This window comes from Musa acuminata, chromosome BXJ1-7 (assembly GCF_036884655.1).
Source record: "Musa acuminata AAA Group cultivar baxijiao chromosome BXJ1-7, Cavendish_Baxijiao_AAA, whole genome shotgun sequence".
NCBI classification, from domain to species: domain Eukaryota; kingdom Viridiplantae; phylum Streptophyta; class Magnoliopsida; order Zingiberales; family Musaceae; genus Musa; species Musa acuminata.
In genome coordinates this window covers 17,889,445-17,907,022 of record NC_088333.1, presented here as the reverse complement: position 1 = coordinate 17,907,022, position 17,578 = coordinate 17,889,445, and the positions used below count along the sequence as shown (strand labels likewise).

General features: G+C 37.5%; 1 protein-coding gene across 2 annotated transcripts; it reads left to right on the top strand.

Moving 5' to 3' along the window:
- Positions 1 to 8,703: 8,703 nt before the first annotated feature.
- Positions 8,704 to 17,162, top strand: LOC135678954 (syntaxin-132-like). Of its 2 annotated transcripts, XM_065192228.1 has the most exons (14): positions 8,704 to 8,928; positions 11,479 to 11,589; positions 11,675 to 11,731; positions 12,228 to 12,276; positions 12,377 to 12,465; positions 13,114 to 13,187; positions 13,272 to 13,314; positions 14,513 to 14,573; positions 14,692 to 14,717; positions 14,798 to 14,875; positions 15,045 to 15,125; positions 16,221 to 16,286; positions 16,808 to 16,982; positions 17,123 to 17,162. In XM_065192228.1, the coding sequence occupies exons 1-13, from the start codon at positions 8,911 to 8,913 to the stop codon at positions 16,973 to 16,975; spliced, it is 921 nt and encodes a 306-aa protein (XP_065048300.1). In that variant the 5' UTR covers positions 8,704 to 8,910; the 3' UTR covers positions 16,976 to 16,982; positions 17,123 to 17,162. The 2 variants fall into 2 exon arrangements, with proteins under 2 accessions (XP_065048300.1, XP_065048299.1); XM_065192227.1 differs by having other exon boundaries at positions 8,705 to 8,928; positions 16,808 to 17,162.
- The last annotated feature ends 416 nt before the right edge of the window (positions 17,163 to 17,578 follow it).

The following is a 17,578-nucleotide window of genomic DNA, read 5'->3' as shown; positions in this document are numbered from 1 at the left end:
CGCGCGTGTGCCGACTGTCCTCAACGCAGCCCCGCTATGTCCCCCACATTTGCATGTCAAGTATTTCTATGAGTGCTTGTCTTGCTCTGATACCACCTGTCACGGACTTAGCTAGTTTTGCCTAAGTCGTGCGGCACCCTTGCGTGTCCGTCCGTAGGAATTCAAATTATGAAAATACCCCTAGGAATTCAAAAATTCCCTATATGTCCCTGATTTTAGAAAATATTAATTAATTAAAAAGTTTAGTTGATTATTATTTTTATCATTATCTAGTAGTCCTACATGATGATGATTATTTATACATGTGATGTATGATGTGTGGACGGATAACCATGGACCATGTGATGTGTGTACTTGTGATTATTATTATTAGGGTCTATGAGTCTCCATTATATTTCTCATTTATTGTCGGGCCTACGTGCTTATGATTAAGTTGTAATCATATGAGAAAGCGCAGCGGGAGCGTGGATGCGATAGTGGGACTCACGAGACGAACGATTGCGATGCATAGAGATGCATCGATATGTCGACGGAACCGACGAGGATGAGATGGATGATCACAGGGCATGAAGATACACCGTTGCGCACATAGATCTTGATGTGAGTGATCAGGCCTACTGGCTCGAGTCTGATCACATTAGGTTGTGGTCTATGATTATCTGGTGTGATTGCTTATACACATACTAGATATGTATATATATTTGTATGCGATGTAGATATATATTAAATATGTATATGTGTGACATGTCATATTAAGAGACCAAATCATAGAAACCCCTCTCTCGATAATATTAAGTCGATAAACGTGAGGCAATTAGATTGGCCCACGTGGCCTTCCATCGTTATAGGTAGGAACCGATTCTCGGTGTAGGTTGAGTTGGTCGAGTCCCACGACGCTCACCTATATCGCGATTTGCTATCTTGCTTACGACATAAAGATATCACCGGTGACCTGAGGGCATGGTATGCTTGGTCGAGTCCCTCGATGGTATAGCATCAAATCAGACTCATCTTGTAAGGAAGGTGTTGACTTAACCGAGCGTCATGGTTGGTCGAGTCCATCGAGACCATAGTGATTCGGAGGCCAAACAAGACGGGAATCACAAGGAGTTGTGATCAGCAAGAGTTGCCTACCTTTTGGGCTTAGCGTAATTGGTCGAGTCCCTCGAGGTTACACTAAGATGCTGATTGGATCCTAATCCCCATTAGAAGTCTGCCGGAGAAATCCGTTTCACGTGTTGAGGGTGTCGCGTGACTCGCTAGTAAAATAGTTGGAGCATATTAAGATAGAAGCCCATATCTTGATTGTTTATTTCTTATAAAATCTGCATGTTATTTATTTTTGCTGCATCTTTGTTTTTAGAAAATATCGCATTCAAATCCCTTACATGGCATGCTTGATGTCAACCGCCTCACTGGTCCAAATTATACGGATTGGCTCTGTAACTTGAGAATTGTTCTCACGGTGGAGAAAATCGTGTACGTCCTTGATATAGTAATGCCTACGCCCGAGGAAGGGGCAAGCGAGGATGAGATCGCTCGCTACGTGAAGTACATTGATAACTCCACTCTTACTCAGTGCTATATGTTGGGTTCTATGACTCCTGAGTTACAGAGACAACATGGAAAGATGGATGTCAGATCCATTCTCCTACATGTCCGTAAATTATTTGAGGAATAGGGAAGGACTCAATGATATGAGATATCCAAGAGCCTCTTCCATGCTAGGATGACTGAGGGGACACCGGTTCAGAACCATGTCCTAAAGATGATTGAGTGGATAGAGAAACTCACAGGTCTATGAATGGTCCTAGAGGATAACTTGTGTATAGATATTGTGCTTCAGTCGCTACCATATTCCTTTTCACAGTTCATAATGAATTTTAATATGAACAAGGTTGATGTGACTCTCCTAGAGCTCCTCAATATATTGAGGGAGGTAGAGAGTATTATTAAGAAAGAGATATGGTAGACCATAAAGAAAAGAAAAGCAGAAAAGTCCCTTAAGAAGGGAAAGGGCAATGGTAGACCAGGTAAAGCAAAGGTTGCTAAGAAAGACCCAGCAAAGGACAAAGGCTAGTGCTTCCACTATGGCAAAGATGGGCATTGGAAGAGGAACTGCAAAGAGTACCTTGCAGAAAGGGCGAAACAAAAGCTTGGTGAAGCTTCAGATACATTCATGATCAGTCTCCATTTGTCAGACTTTGATGATAACACATGGGTATTAGATACCGGTAGTGCTTATCATATATACAATTCGTTGCAAGTTCTGGCAAGGCCTAGGAGACTAGAGAGAGGCGAGATGGACCTCAAGATGGGCAATGGAGCAAAAGTTATTATAGTAGCTGTTGGCGAGGTCGCCCTACATCTGCTTGGTGGAGCTTTTATTGCATTAGATGCATGTTATTTTGTTTCTTCTATTATCAGAAACATTATCTCTATTTCATGTTTGACAGTTAGTGGATATAAATTAGTTTTTGAGAACAATGGTTGTTTGATATTATTAGATGATGAGATCATCATGAAAGGAACATTGCATAATGGTTTATTTATGCTAGACACTACTCCACATATCATGAATGTAAGTGTGTCTAAGAGGAAACGAGATGAGATGAACAATGCATACCTATGACATTGTAGGCTAGGTCACATCCATGAAGAAATGATTCAAAAGTTGCTAAATGATAGATATCTAGATCCATTCGATTATGAGTCATATGTAACTTGCGAGCATTGCCTTCATGGAAAACTGACCAACTCTCCATTTAGTGGAACTGGAGAGAGAGCCACTAAGATGTTGGAACTCATACATAGTGATGTATGTGGACCCATGTCAACTCATGCCATTGGTGGTTACTCCTACTTCATTACCTTTACTGATGATTTCTCAAGGTATGGATATGTGTACTTAATAAAGTACAAGTCCGAGGCATTTAAGAAATTCAGAGAGTATAAGAATGAGGTGGAGAACAATACTGGAAAGAGTATCAAGACTCTTCGATCAAATCGAGGAGGTGAGTACTTAAGTATAGAATTTACTCAATTCCTTAAGGACCATGGGATATTATCCCAATGGACACCTCCTTATACATCTTAGCTCAATGGTGTCTCTGAAAGGAAAAATCATACGTTATTAGACATGGTACGGTCCATGATGAGTTTCGCTGACCTACCCATCTCATTCTAGGGATATGCCCTAGAGACCGTAGCTTACCTTCTGAATAGAGTTCCAACTAAGTCGGTAGTGTCTACACCATATGAGATATTGAAAGGGAAGAAGTTCGATCTTAAGATTGTTAAGATTTGGGGCTTCCCTGCTCACGTTAAAAGACATAATCCCAATAAGTTAGAATCGAGGACAAAGCGATGTAAATTTGTGGGATACCCCAAGAAAACTTGTGGGTATTATTTCTATCATCTCGAGAACCAAAAGGTCTTTGTAGCCAAGAGAGTAGTGTTCCTTGAGAAGGAACACATTCTTGGTAGAGATAGTGGGAGCATGATAGAGTTGAGCGAGGTTGGAGATCCAAGCTCAAGCACCACTCTACTGCCCGAGTCTGTTCAAGTATATAATACACAAGTTTTAACTTTACGTAGGTTTGGCAGAGTATCCCATCCTCCTGAGAGATATGTGGGACATATTAGAGGAGATGTTGTTGAGGATATTGATCCTCAGACCTACGAGGAGGCTATTATGAGTATAGATTTCGGGAAGTGATAAGAAGCCATGAATTCTGAGATGGATTCTATGTGCTCCAACAAGGTTTGGAACCTAGTTGATGCGCCCAAAGATATTATACCCATCAGTTGCAAGTTGATCTTTAAGAAAAAGATCAGAGTAGATGAAAAGGTAGAGACCTATAAAGCAAGGCTAGTAGCTAAGGGGTATCGTCAAAGGCAAGGTGTTGACTATGACGAAACCTTCTGACATGTAGCAATACTAAAATCCATCCGAATTCTATTAGCTATTGCAGTACACTATGATTATGAGATTTGGCAGATGGATGTGAAACCTGCATTCCTCAATGGGAACCTTGAGGAGGAGGTGTATATGATATAACCTGAGAGATTCGTGTCCAAGAACTGCCCAGATAAGGTGTGCAGGTTGCTTAGATCCATTTATGGACTAAAGCAAGCTTCCCGAAGTTGGAACATAAGATTTGATGAGGCAATCAGATCTTATGACTTCGTTAAGAACGAAGATGAGCCTTGTGTGTACAGGAAGGTAAGTGGGAGCGCTATCACCTTTTTGGTGTTATATGTTGATGACATCCTGATCATTGGGAATGACATAGGAATGCTATCCATAGTAAATACTTGGTTATCTAGACACTTCTCCATGAAGGACTTAGGGGAAGCATCCTATATCTTGGGGATTCGGATCTATAGAGATAGATCCAAGAGGATGCTTGGCTTGTCCCAGTCCAGGTACATAGAAACCATTGTCAAAAGGTTTGGCATGAAAAATTCCAAGAGATGTCTTATATCGATGAGACATAGGATATTGCTTTCTAGGAGTATGCCCCTAAATACTCCAAAAGAAAGGGCGAACATGAATACGATACCTTATGCCTCAACGATAAGGTCTATCATGTACGACATGCTATGTACTAGGCTTGATATAGCGCATGCTCTGAGTGTCACGAGCAGGTATCAAGCGGATCTAGGCTTGGAGCCTTGGAAAGCAGTAAAGTGTATCCTTAAGTACTTGAGAATGACTAAGGATCTTTTACTAGTATATGGAGGTAGTAGCCTCAAGGTTGAAGGCTACACAAACTCAAGTTTTTAGTCTGATGTCGATGATAGCAAGATGAATTCGGGGTATGTATACACCTTGAATGAAGGAGCAGTGTGTTGGAAGAGTTCCAAGCAAGATACTACTGTTGACTCGAACACAGAGGTGGAGTACATTGCTGCATTAGATGCAGCAAAGGAGGGAGTCTGGGTGAAGAAGTTCATCACAGATCTAAGAGTCATGCCAGGTAGCGAGGAGTTGATTTCCTTATATTGCGACAACTATGGGGCGATTACTCAAATAAGGGAACCCGGGTCTCATTAGAAGTGTTCTGACGAGGTTTCAACTTATTGGAGAGATCATGACCTAAGGAGATGTAGTAATGGAAAGAGTTCAATCCGAAGATAACATTGCAGATCCACTAACAAAGCCATTGTCTCATATTGTCTTTGAGCGTCACAGGGGTCTGATGGGGATCAAACACATAGGTGATTGGCTTTAGGTCAAGTGGGAGATTGCTAGTCATAGGTGCCCAATAAGCTAATCACGTGAGTGATGGCACGTGTGACTTGACACAGAATCTTTTTTGCTTATTATATTTTAGCATTCATCACTTTATATTAACTATTGCATATATGCATGTATATATTGTGATGTCCTTGGATCTGTATAATGGGAATCGGATCATGATGAGATCATGATAATGAGATCAATTCACCTTTAAACACATATCATAAATAATCCTGGTCATAGGTTACTCATGAGGGACATCGTGATAACCGAACAGACTAGTGTGCTGTATACCCATCCATATGATGGATGCAGCTGGTCTCATAGCTACTCGTATGGGGACACTAGGGATATAGTACATGCTCATTGGAGAATGAGTTCACTTGTTGATCCGCTTACGGAATCCTGGATGGTTGATAATGCTTTATTGTTAGACAGCAATTCCGTAGTCCTAGTGGTGTATCTGGTCCTTAGACTTGAGACACCAAGGATGTCCTGTATGAGTGCTCTACTCTTTGATACCAGACTTATAGGTTTGGCTGTCCCAGATCTAGTACAGTTGGTCATTAGGAGTGACAGTCGACCTTACGAGGGCTATTGAGTGTCAATAGATGATTATCCACTCTCGGCGTCATGAGAGAAATATCTCATGTGTTCTTGCTCAGACAAATCCTTGGCTAGGATCATTCGGGTTGAGAGAGAAAGAGTTCTCCGAGAGAATCCGATTAGAGCGAGACTCGAGTAGAAACCTTATGGGTCTGACCCATGCTCGATATATGATCTCTGGGATATTAGATGAATGATGGACTATAAGTACACAGTAACTAAGGACAGACAGGTCCAATGGATTGGATTACCCTTTATCGTTTGGGGACTATGGCATAGTGGCCTAGTACGTCCGTAGTCGATGAGTCAAGTGAATTATTACAAAGATAATAATTCACTAAGTTAGAAGGAGTTCTGACAGGTATGACTCACGACCAGCTCGATATTGGGCCTAGAGGGTCACACAATATGGTAGGCATTGCGATGAGTAGAGATTCAGATATGAGATATCCGCTAGAGCCCTTATCTTATTGGATATCCAATAAGCCCCTGAATTATTGGATCCCATGGACGAGATCCAATAAGAGCTAATGAGAGATTATTGAATAGAGATCCACTAATCTAAAAAGGCTTGAGTAATTGGATACAGATCCAATACCCACTAGGGGAGGATCCATTAGGGTTTGATAGGGGACCTCTATAAATATGAGGGATTCAGAGCCTCATAAGCTAGAGCCTTTGCTTGCCTCTCCTATTCTCCTCCCCCTCTCCACCTCAAAGCAGGCCTGGAGTTTTAAAGAGCGTCGTCGCAACCCTGCTGTGTGGATCATCGCTAGAGAGGAGGATGCTTGACCTCCTTCATCCTCTCCTAAAGATTTGTAAGGAAATAGGGATATACGATCTCCTTAAATAACACAATCTACTCTATATGTAGTTTTAAGTTTCACGGATTTTGTGCACCAATCTTTGCACGATAACGAACATCTCTTTGGGAATAGGGGATTTTATTTTCTAGTTCTTCCACTATGCATGTGATGTCGCCTCTAAGATTTCCCAACACTTCTATCACGGACTTAGCTGGTTTTGTCTAAGTTGTGTGGCACTCTTGCGTGTCCGTCCACAAAGGTCAACCTCCTCGAAACCTCCCATGGTCCCTTAGGACATACAAAAGAGAAAACGGGTTAGAGAAAGCGCTTTACTCGGGATCCACAAGCAAATATTTCTGAAAACACCTCATAGACAATGCAAATTATAAACAAACTTTACAAGCTCTGAACGATTACGCAACAAAGGGTCCAAATGGTCCACTACAGACCGAATATCTCTCATAAGTGTCCACATGACAACATTTATTTATAAGCTTAAGAAGGTCACTAAATCTAACTAAAATGAGGTTGTTAAGCCTTCGACCATTCCTCTACATGCTGTGCAAAACATGAACAAACAAAAAGACATGGACATACATAAGTATTACATCAAACATCCTGTTTAGAACTTTGTCCGTGACAGTTTGTTGGAAGTTCTGCCGGAACCAACTGAGAAGTCTAGGAGCTTGCCAAAGAAGCTCGTCGAAACTTGCCAAGAAGATCGTCGTAAAGTCCGGTAGCTTGCCGGGAGTCTGCCGGAACATTACCGAGAGTTCGTTGGAAGGTCGTCGGAAGATCGCCGGAAGCTCACCGGAAGAGCAATTGACGTACTGAAACAAGAGTGCTTTGATTATGCCTTAGTTATTGTAGTTAGATAGTAGATTGAGTTAGAATTGAGAGGTAATCCCACTAACTTAATTAGGGGCCAATTGGGCCCTTAACAGGGTTGAATTGGGTCGGATTGAACAGCCCATTCAGCCCTTGAAAATATGGCCAACGGTGGTACCGCCAGGGCTGATAGTGGTACCGCCCCTGTCAGGCGATGGTACCACCAGAGCTCGGTCTCCGAGCTCTGTTAAGCGGTGGTACCATCTAGTGTCAGACTACAAGCGGTAGTACCGCCCAGTAATAGCGGTGGTATTGCTAGTACCCCAAAAATTCGGGATGAGACACTTTTTGGCTCCATTTTTGAAGTCATTGGGGCCTATAAATACCCCACCATTTTTTCTGCATGAAAGGGTAATAAAGTACTATTATATGTGTAAAAAATTCTAAGTGTTTGGGGTGTGAAAACTATTGTAAAAGAGAAAAGTTCTCCTCCTCCCTCTCTTAGCCTTGTAACCATAAAAAAAAAAGCAACGAGACTTGTAAGGGTTGTCTCCTAAACCCAACAAAAGGAGAAAGAGCTGTAAAAGGTGGTTGGTCTTCGCTTATTGAAGGAAGGCCTTTAGTAGATGCCGGTGACCTTGACGGAGGAGGAATTCAAAATGGATGTAGATCTCATTGACTGAACCACTCTAAATTCTGATTTGCTTTTCATTTTGTGTAATTTACTTTACTGTAAATCTCATTGAGCTTCTCCTTACATTCTTACGAAAGTTTTAACTTCAATATTTTATGAAACTATTTGAATCGAGACGAATTTGATGTGAAATTAGAGAATTTTTTGCTGCACTAATTCACACGACATAAATGACTGAAAATGTAGTTGCTTTTCCAAGGAAGACAATTTTTAGTTTTTTCAACAATAAAATATTATGATATATCGTGACCGTTACCACTTGTGAATATAACTGCTTGGAGGGAACATATTAATTAATATTTTATTTTTGAACGATATATATATATATATATATATATATATATATATATATATATATATATATATAACATTAAAATTATAATGACAGATGCGTTATTCCAAAGATGGATTTGTAAAAACACTTTAGTGAACTCCATTAATCCTACCTCGAGAACAATTTAAATGGCCAAGATCCCACCATTGCCTGGGGTCCCTCAACGTCGGACCGCTGGCCTTGTTGGGGGTGCCGTTTAACTTAACCATCCCTCGAAGTCCCAACTTAAGCGCCCCTATCGACGGCGAAAGCGAGAAGGCGTTCACTTCTCTGATTCCTCGATTAGATCCCATCTCGGATCCCGCCGTAAATCTCCTCTCCTGCAGATCCCGCGTGGTCCTCCGATCTTTTGCTGCATCGAGCCCGTCTCCGCGATCGGTTTATCGCTTCCGGCAGGATGAATAACCTCCTCTCGGTATTTTTCATCTGTTTTTCTGGGCATATATTTTGAGCTTTTTGGGTCTTACAAACCCGGGATTGGTTGATATTAGAGGAAAGTTTGGCTTTTTTATGCTATTGCGTTTGGTTACGGAGCAGGATTTAGTGTAGGTATGGGGTTAGGTTTGTACTATGAAGAATATAAGGGAGTTGTGGAGCCGAGTTCTTATTGGATGAGTTCGAGTTACTTCGTTGGACGTGATTCTTTAGAGAGGAAATAAAGATCGCTGCTGAATACGTCGTGGATGTTCTGAGGTGCAGCAAGAACATGTTAGAAATTTAAGAGTGAAGTTTCTTGATGGAAAGAGAAATTTTAATTGATTTGTTATCTATATGTCTGCCTATATTCTATGTGTATGATAATTTATATCAATGTGACAACTGTTATAGCTACAATAAATCAAGAAAAGGTAAAAGAAGGGAAAAGATCTTATTTTGAGCAAAAATACATTGTTATAAATACATGTGTAACTGTTATAGCTAATGTATCTTTTATTTTGCTTGTTGCTTGGACCCATAAATCATTTTCTACTTAACTAAGACACTAAGATATCATTAGAATATACTTGTTTCTCACTTCATTTGTGATATCGGTAACCATGTTACTGAAATTGATAGAAAATGTGGGGAGTAGTTGGCTTATATCCAATGATATCATTTCCTGATTTTTTTCAAAATTTTAGGAAATCTCTAATCATCTTCAGTATAAGCCTTCACCAGTGATATATGTTAAGTCTAATACGGCCAGCATTGAGCAGTGCTGAAGTGTTGTTTGGGACTTAAATGAAAACAAATTCTTATTTTGCAATAAGGTGATACTTTTGCTTGATTGTTATACGTTATCTTTTTTGTCTTTGAGATGGACAGAAATATGTTGTGTTATAACACAAGACTTGTTTAGACCATTGTTAACATAGATTCAAATACCTGTTTGTTAAGTTTCTAACTTCCAGAGCAAGCAAAGTTAGATATCCATTTGTTTCTGTACAAAAAGGATTACAATTTAGGTTGGGATATCATAATCTTTGATTGAGTAATGATGTTTTAGAGTATTCTATTGTATATTTATATTATTAACATTTACTGAGGGAATACTGCAATGTGTTACAGCTCTCAAATTTAAATCATTATCTTGTTCTTTTTAAAAGAGCATGAAAACTATGTAAATTAACTAGGTTTGAGGAGTTCCAGTGCAACTAAAAATGTAAAACAGAATGAAGTTGGACTTTGCTAGTCATTGGTTGTGATTACATGTATGAAATATTCTGTTTTGGCTTCTTGGTTTGTCACGAATTAGGTCACTGGATTGGAAAATATTTCAACTAAAATAAAAAAGAAGAAGTTTCTAGGACCTAAATGTATTAAATATCTTTTTTTTTATTTTACTTTTATGAGGATCAGATCAATGATTTAAAAAACACTAGGCGCCAAGGTCCCAAAACGCTCGAGGCGCTAGGCGCTCACCCGAGTGAAGCAAGGCTCTCTAAAATATTAAAATATAAATATATATCTTAATTTTTTAAAATATTAAAATATTAAAAATATAAAAGATATATTTTAATATTTTAAAATATTCTCTACCGTTAACAGTAGAGTGTGAGAAGGAGACCAAGGTGAGAAGCTAAGTCATAGTGAGAACTAAGTCGCTGTTAGGAGGCTGCTGTTTGAACCGGATGCAAATGAGAACCAACTAATGCAAATGCGACCGAACTAGACCTAAAAAGTTGGTTCGGTCGCTTGGTTTAAACCGGGCGCTTGCTCGAAGCGCTTGGCCCCTGGGCTCGGGTGAGCGCCTAGGCGACGCCTCTTTGAAGCGGATCACCTGGACATTAAATGAGGCGCTCGGGCCTCACCTCGCCTTGCCCGAGCGCTTAGGCGAGCGCCTTTTGAAATCACTGGACTAGATTAGGCTTTTGTTAGTTAGGTCTACCTAAACCAACCATGCTGTAGATTGAACAATGGTTCTAGTTTGTTTCTTAATTATGGATACCTCCTTTGAAGCACAAGCCATTTGTATTACACTTCTCTTTACATCAAGCTATAGCTAATAATTAAATGTCATTGTAGGGAATGACAGATAATTTTTTTTTAATGTGGATACCATAAATTAATTCTTCTTCCAAATATGTTGATTTGGTCTACAATTATGTGGATCATGAACAAATGGGTATTTAGTTTGTTTCTGTCAAGGATCTAAATATCTTTTAATGAAAAGTGAATGCACCTAGTCCTCATCATGGATAGACAATTCTGGTTGTTGTGGAATTAATAAATGTTTGTAAATATTTATGTTCATCAAGTTTGATGACAGCATACTACCATTTTGGCTGGTCAAGTTGTAATTTTGATAACTAAGTTAATGAACATCTATAGCTGTGCTTACTCTTATGCAGTTCTCATTTTAATGGTTGCATTGGATGTTAGTTTTTCCTGTGGATTTGATGTTTTCTTTCTGCAATCTTTTGTGCTCTTTCTTTTCCTAAGTGATGAATATGAATATGAATATGAATCTCATTCTCTTTGGTAGGATTCCTTTGACCTACCTCGAGATGAGCCTCCAAGAGATGGAGACATTGAATCAGGACTGCAGCATCCAAAGAGTGCTGAAGAACAAGGATTGGAAGGTTTTTTTAAGCAGGTACCGATTGTTATGACCATTAAGTTTATGATGTTTGGAATCATGGTTGGACTATTCTTCAACATGATGTTACATTTTGTGCTAGGTTGAAGAAATTGAGAAACTAATTGAGAAGCTTGCAAAGCTATCCAAGAATCTTCAGGTACGCGTTTCATCACATTTGACCTTCCTCTTGACTATATGTCCATCTTGCTCAAGTTGCCTCAGCCTACAGTGTCCTTAAAGCTCTAACTGGCTATGGTAATCTTCATCAAGAATCTTCCCCTGAAAACTCAAATTAGTCTGTAATATTAGTACGGTTCACAACTGTAGCAAAGATCAAATACTTAATTCTATTCATTATTCAATAGAACATGTTGCAAATGTTTCATGATGCATGATAGTACAGTAAATCATAGGTTCCTAGTCTGAACCCTATTATGTCAGAAATTTCATTCTTAATTCTGTATAAATTTTCCAGGAACAAAAGTTGCAACCTTATTTGCTTAATTAGAAATTTGTGTAGATAAAACCTGAGCTATTTTTTACTCTTTTTCAGAAGTTTTATAAATTTATGGATTTAATTCCTAGTGAAATATCTGCTTAAGTCAATCATTACTTTGTATCTCATGTCATTTGCTTGCTATCGGCACTTGTAGGCTGCAAATGAGAAATCAAAAGCTGTTACAAAGGCATCTGATATGAAAGGTAATTAATTTTCATCAATTAACAGTTAGAACACTATGGAATATGCATCATACTTGATCTTCATAACAATCGTTGCAATTGAGCATATTTTTGGCTGTAGCAATCAAGCAGCACATGCAGAAAGATATTGATGAAGTGGGAAAAATTGCACGGTTAGCGAAGTCAAAACTCGAAGAACTGGACCGAGATGTACTTCTACTTTGTATTTATGATGCTCAATTCAATTTTTGATAAATCAGTTAGTTTCAGACATAGTGTTTTTTTTCTTCTTATTTTTGAGAAGTTTGCATTGAAGAGTAATGCTGATGTTGAGCATCTAATTTTCTTGCTCAGTTATAGTTGTTCCTAATTGTTCTAGAATTCTGGAAAACTTCTCAAGCACCTCTTTCTATTTTGAAGTGATTTTCTTTTCTTTTTTGTTGGTTTTGTTACTGTTTTATTATTTACTTTCATATTTGTATCCTGCTTATAATTATTAAGAAAAATTATGGTTCTTTGCTAGTCCAAGTATGTTATTCTTTACAACTTCTTATATGGTCCAACTTCTAATGATTTGACTTATAAGTTTTATACTGGTGAAAATATGGATATTTAATGATTTGACTTCTTTTCCAAGAGGAAAATCCTTTTCCTATAAGATGCTGTGTCAAAGTTAACTTGCTTATAGAAAAGCTTTAAGTTGATTTAGATTTCTTGCAGCATAGTGGTAGAAGCAGTTTCAATTCCATTTTTGTTTCTGGAAGTATATTACTAATAATATTGCATAACATTTTGGGATATTTTGACTTTTCCTTTCTCATCCAAAGGACTGACTGTAGCTTGTTATATGTTAAATAGAACTTGGCGAGTAGACAGAAACCAGGATGTGGGAAGGGATCAGGTGTTGATCGTTCCAGAACTGCAACCACTATGTAAATACATCCTGATTTTGTTTGTTTTGTTTTGAGGATGTGTTATTAGATTGTTACTAATGTGCTTAGCACCATGTGACTCAGAGCACTGAAAAAGAAGTTGAAAGAGCGCATGTCTGAATTTCAGGTAAGTTCTTATTTCCACATTTTCCAAATGATATTCTGCTTGTTAGATTCATTTTTGGTCTGCTTCTATAAAAGTTTATTAACAAGCCAAAAATGAAAATAATAAAAGAAATATGCTTAGTTCAAAGGTAACTGAAAGACAAAGGTTAATGATTTAGATAGAAAAAGGGTTATGTTGTATCTTTTTCATTTTTTAAAGGCTCATTTCTGACTGTTTTAATTTTTTATGTTGCAAAAATTGCAAAAACCTCTACCGGGATCTACTTCTGATTTTTCTAATATGAAACTTGAGATTTTCGTGGAACTATTTGGATATTAAGCAGAAACCAAAAACAAAGAGAACAATGTGATTGAAATTCATTTATTTAGTTGATTTTTCCAGTTTTTGTTTGAACTTGTTACCTAAATTATTCCTGGAATTTGAATTATATATAAGCCTATGTAATGAAAACATTTTATGTTCGTTGAAAATTGAAATGCACCCTAGTGATTTTATTTTGGTTCCCTAAAAGCAACAATTAATTGTCGAGGACATACCACCACATGCAAATTCGTTATGATATAAAATTTCATGCTAAACCTATATGGGCAGATGCTAAATCAAGGATTGTCGAGCCATGTGCTGAGTACATGTAAATCTTGAGCCTCATCGTGATATGAGTCTTGTACTGTGACATGCCATACTGCAGTAAGCTGTCTGATGAGGCATGTTTCAGGCTTTGTGCCTGGAGATGGTACCTGGTTCCTGTGTATCCTACTGGCATCCTACCAGCATGGGATGTGCTGGGTGTCATTTTTAGTACAGATCAACATGCTACGCTTATACATGAGGTCTTTGAAACTTTGCAATGTGCCAGTGATGCTACTCCATATCCTGACTAGTGTCTGCTTGGGACAAACCATTATTTTCAGAACTTGCAGGCATCGCATAGAGAATCATAGTGCACCTTTTTCCATATTTGAAGTTGTGATTAAACTAAAAGAATACTGGAAATTTTCCTCCATTATAGCTTCAGTGCATAATCATCAAAAGTAATGGATGGGCTGTACGTTTTGGTTGCTCCACTGAAGCGAATCATCATCCCGATTTAGTAGCAAGACATATTCTCTAAAACTGCATAAATATCTTTTAATTTGTCCTTTTTTCATCATCTACGTCTTTGCCAAATTCTTGAATCCTATCTGTTCTTCTCCTGCAGACTCTGAGGGAAACAATCAAGCAGGAATACCGGGAGGTTGTAGAAAGAAGAGTATTTACAGGTTAGCCATAATTATCTTTGATAAAGTTATGTCATGAAGTGTTTGGAATTGGATTTTTTTGTACCTTTCATGATGCAGTAATTATATAAGTATCCTTATTATTTTTGGATTTTAACAGTAACTGGTAATCGAGCCGATGAAGAGGTAAATATCATTGCTTAAAAATTGTCCCTCGGTTTTTGCTGCTAATTATTAAATAAATATTTTACTTTTTTGTTTTACAGACAATTGACCATTTGATAGAGACAGGAAATAGTGAGCAAATATTTCAGAAGGCAATCCAAGAGCAAGGACGAGGCCAGGTTTTTTCTTATTTCATATCTTTATCTCTATGATCCTTAACCAGCAACAAGTAGGTTTTGATTTGTTTCTGATCTGCTTAATGAATGAGTGACTTCATTGTTTACGGTGTTTGTTAATCCATGTGTCAAATTTCTAGACTTTACAAATTTTTTTCACTCCCAAATGCAGGTAATGGACACACTTGCTGAAATCCATGAGCGCCATAACACTGTAAAGGATCTAGAGAGGAAGCTTCTTGAACTGCAACAGGTAGATCATACCATTTCAAACTTTTTAATTTGATCTAAGTAATTATGTTTATCTATAATTGCTTGTGGCTTGAACAGAGAGTTTTTATCTATTTTAAAAACTTGAGCAAGCAATTTGATATATTGAATAGTATATCATCCTAAACATTTTAGAAAGGCCACTGTCTCTCTTAGATGTCATTTTTATAGTCATTTAGATAATTTTGAAGGCTTCATTCAGTTATCGTAAGATCAATAGATTATTTTGCTACCTGTTGAATCATAGACTTCTGAAAGGTCCCTTTATTTTGTTATTTTACATCCTGCCAGAGCACTATATGGTGATTCTATATGATGCAGATAGAGCATGCCAAAGCCATAACAACACTGGTCACCAATTTGAGTTCTTAGCTATCTATTCCTCACAGGCTATATACCTGTTCGTTTATGTTTCTTACCTAGCTAACTGTCTTGCTAATTATGAAGGTATCTTTAAGTAGGAAATTATTTCATCTTAGTTGACTTAGTCAGACTCTTTATCTCTTTGAAACTCTGCTGGCACCTCTGTAACTCTCTATTATGTTTCCTAAAGTACCTAATTGACTGTCCTAGTTGTTCTAACCCGGTTGTCTTCCTATTTTTGAAGGCATCTTCAAATATGGATATATTTCATCTTAGCTGACTTTGTATGACTCTGTAACTATCTTTTCAACTCTTTAAACATCTTTAAATCTTCTTGTTCCAACTACATTTTTTACTCCAATCTTTGTGTTGTTGGCACATTATATGGCTTGTTCTTGTCATACTTTCACTGCAGCAGTCTGAATATCAGGTCTGCAATATCTGTTAAGTAAATTTTGGTTGATTTGTATCGTTTGACTTTATTTTGTACGAGACAGCTTCATGCAATATTGGAGTCTCATAAGACATACAAAGATATGTTTCGTTTGTGTACAGAAACAGTATGCCTGCATCATTGATGTGTGATTATGGCAATAGCAAAATACTTATCCATCTTGAGAATTTGGCCTTGATATTGGTACATTTTCTTTAAAAATGCAAAATGTAGAGATTTTGACAATAACATGTATTTATTTGCTTTTGTATCGTTTTGTAGATTTTTGTTGATATGGCAGTTCTGGTTGATGCTCAAGGGGAAATTCTGGATAATATTGAATCTCAGGTATATATTAGCAGTTCCTCTCATCCTTGAAACTAAATTGTCTTGACCAGAATGTCATGCCTCCATCATGTTTGCTCACTTTGCCTATGAAAAAAGTTTGTTTGAGAGGCTTTGAGTGGGTCCTCAGAGGTTCCTGCTCCCATTAAACTGTCATGTGGCAATTTCCTGCATAAGTCACCTAAAAAAGATAACAAAAAATCTAATAATTGATATTTTGAAATGTTTGTCCCAAAAATTTTGTATATAAACAATTGCCTGATGGGAGCAATAGGGGCTAAATCTTAAAAAGCAAATTGTATCCACTTGAGACCTTAGACATGTGAATGATTCTATGCTTACACTGGTCATGAAAGATTTTTATTTTTGAGTTGGGATTATGAAGTTTGAGTTAACTACTATATGTGTTGTTTTATATTTAAATTATAGCAAATGATGACTTGCAGTTGGTAATCATAAAATCATTATAGTTCATTAAATGCCATATGAAGAATAATAATCATTTTAGATATGTTTCCTTATAGGTTTCGAGCGCTGTGGATCATGTCCAATCTGGGACAGTTGCTCTCCAGAAGGCAAAGAAGCTGCAGAAGAACTCCCGCAAATGGATGTGCATAGCCATAATCATTCTTCTCCTAATTGTTGTTATCATTGTCGTTGCCGTAATTAAACCATGGAGCAAAGGTGGATAAAGATGAGGTTAGATGCTAATCAAAGGCAATGTGCAAATTCAATCTCCTATGTTCAATATATAAATATATTTTTTTTCTCCATAAACACTACATCCGTAACCAGTTGTCTTTCTGATTTCTGAAATTTTCTACTTGTTTAATTTGTAGAAAGCGTGACCATGTAATAAAATGAGGCTTGCAGTTTCAATATTCGTGTTTTAATTGAGCTGGAAATAGGTGCTCATCATTTATATCCTGTCTTAATTAATTGTATTCTTGTTGGTACATATATATATGATCAGGATTTGAATTGTAAAAATAGTTTATTTACTTGTATGAATAAAGCTGTATACATTCATCTTCTTTATCAATCTCAATGGCCCTTTTCCCTCTACCTGATTATACTGATTTTTTTTTGGTCAAATTGAGCTGGTAATATAGGCATTACTGCTCAAGTTTCTTTTTTATTTTATGCCTAAAGTGAAAAAGGAGGAAGAATATAAATCAGTTAATTAAACTGGGAAAGATCTTAAAGTTAGTTGTTGACAGTAAGATTTTAAAATCAAATTTTATATGACTTCACCATAAAAACTTACCCAAGTTTTTTGTTGTGTAGTTTAACTT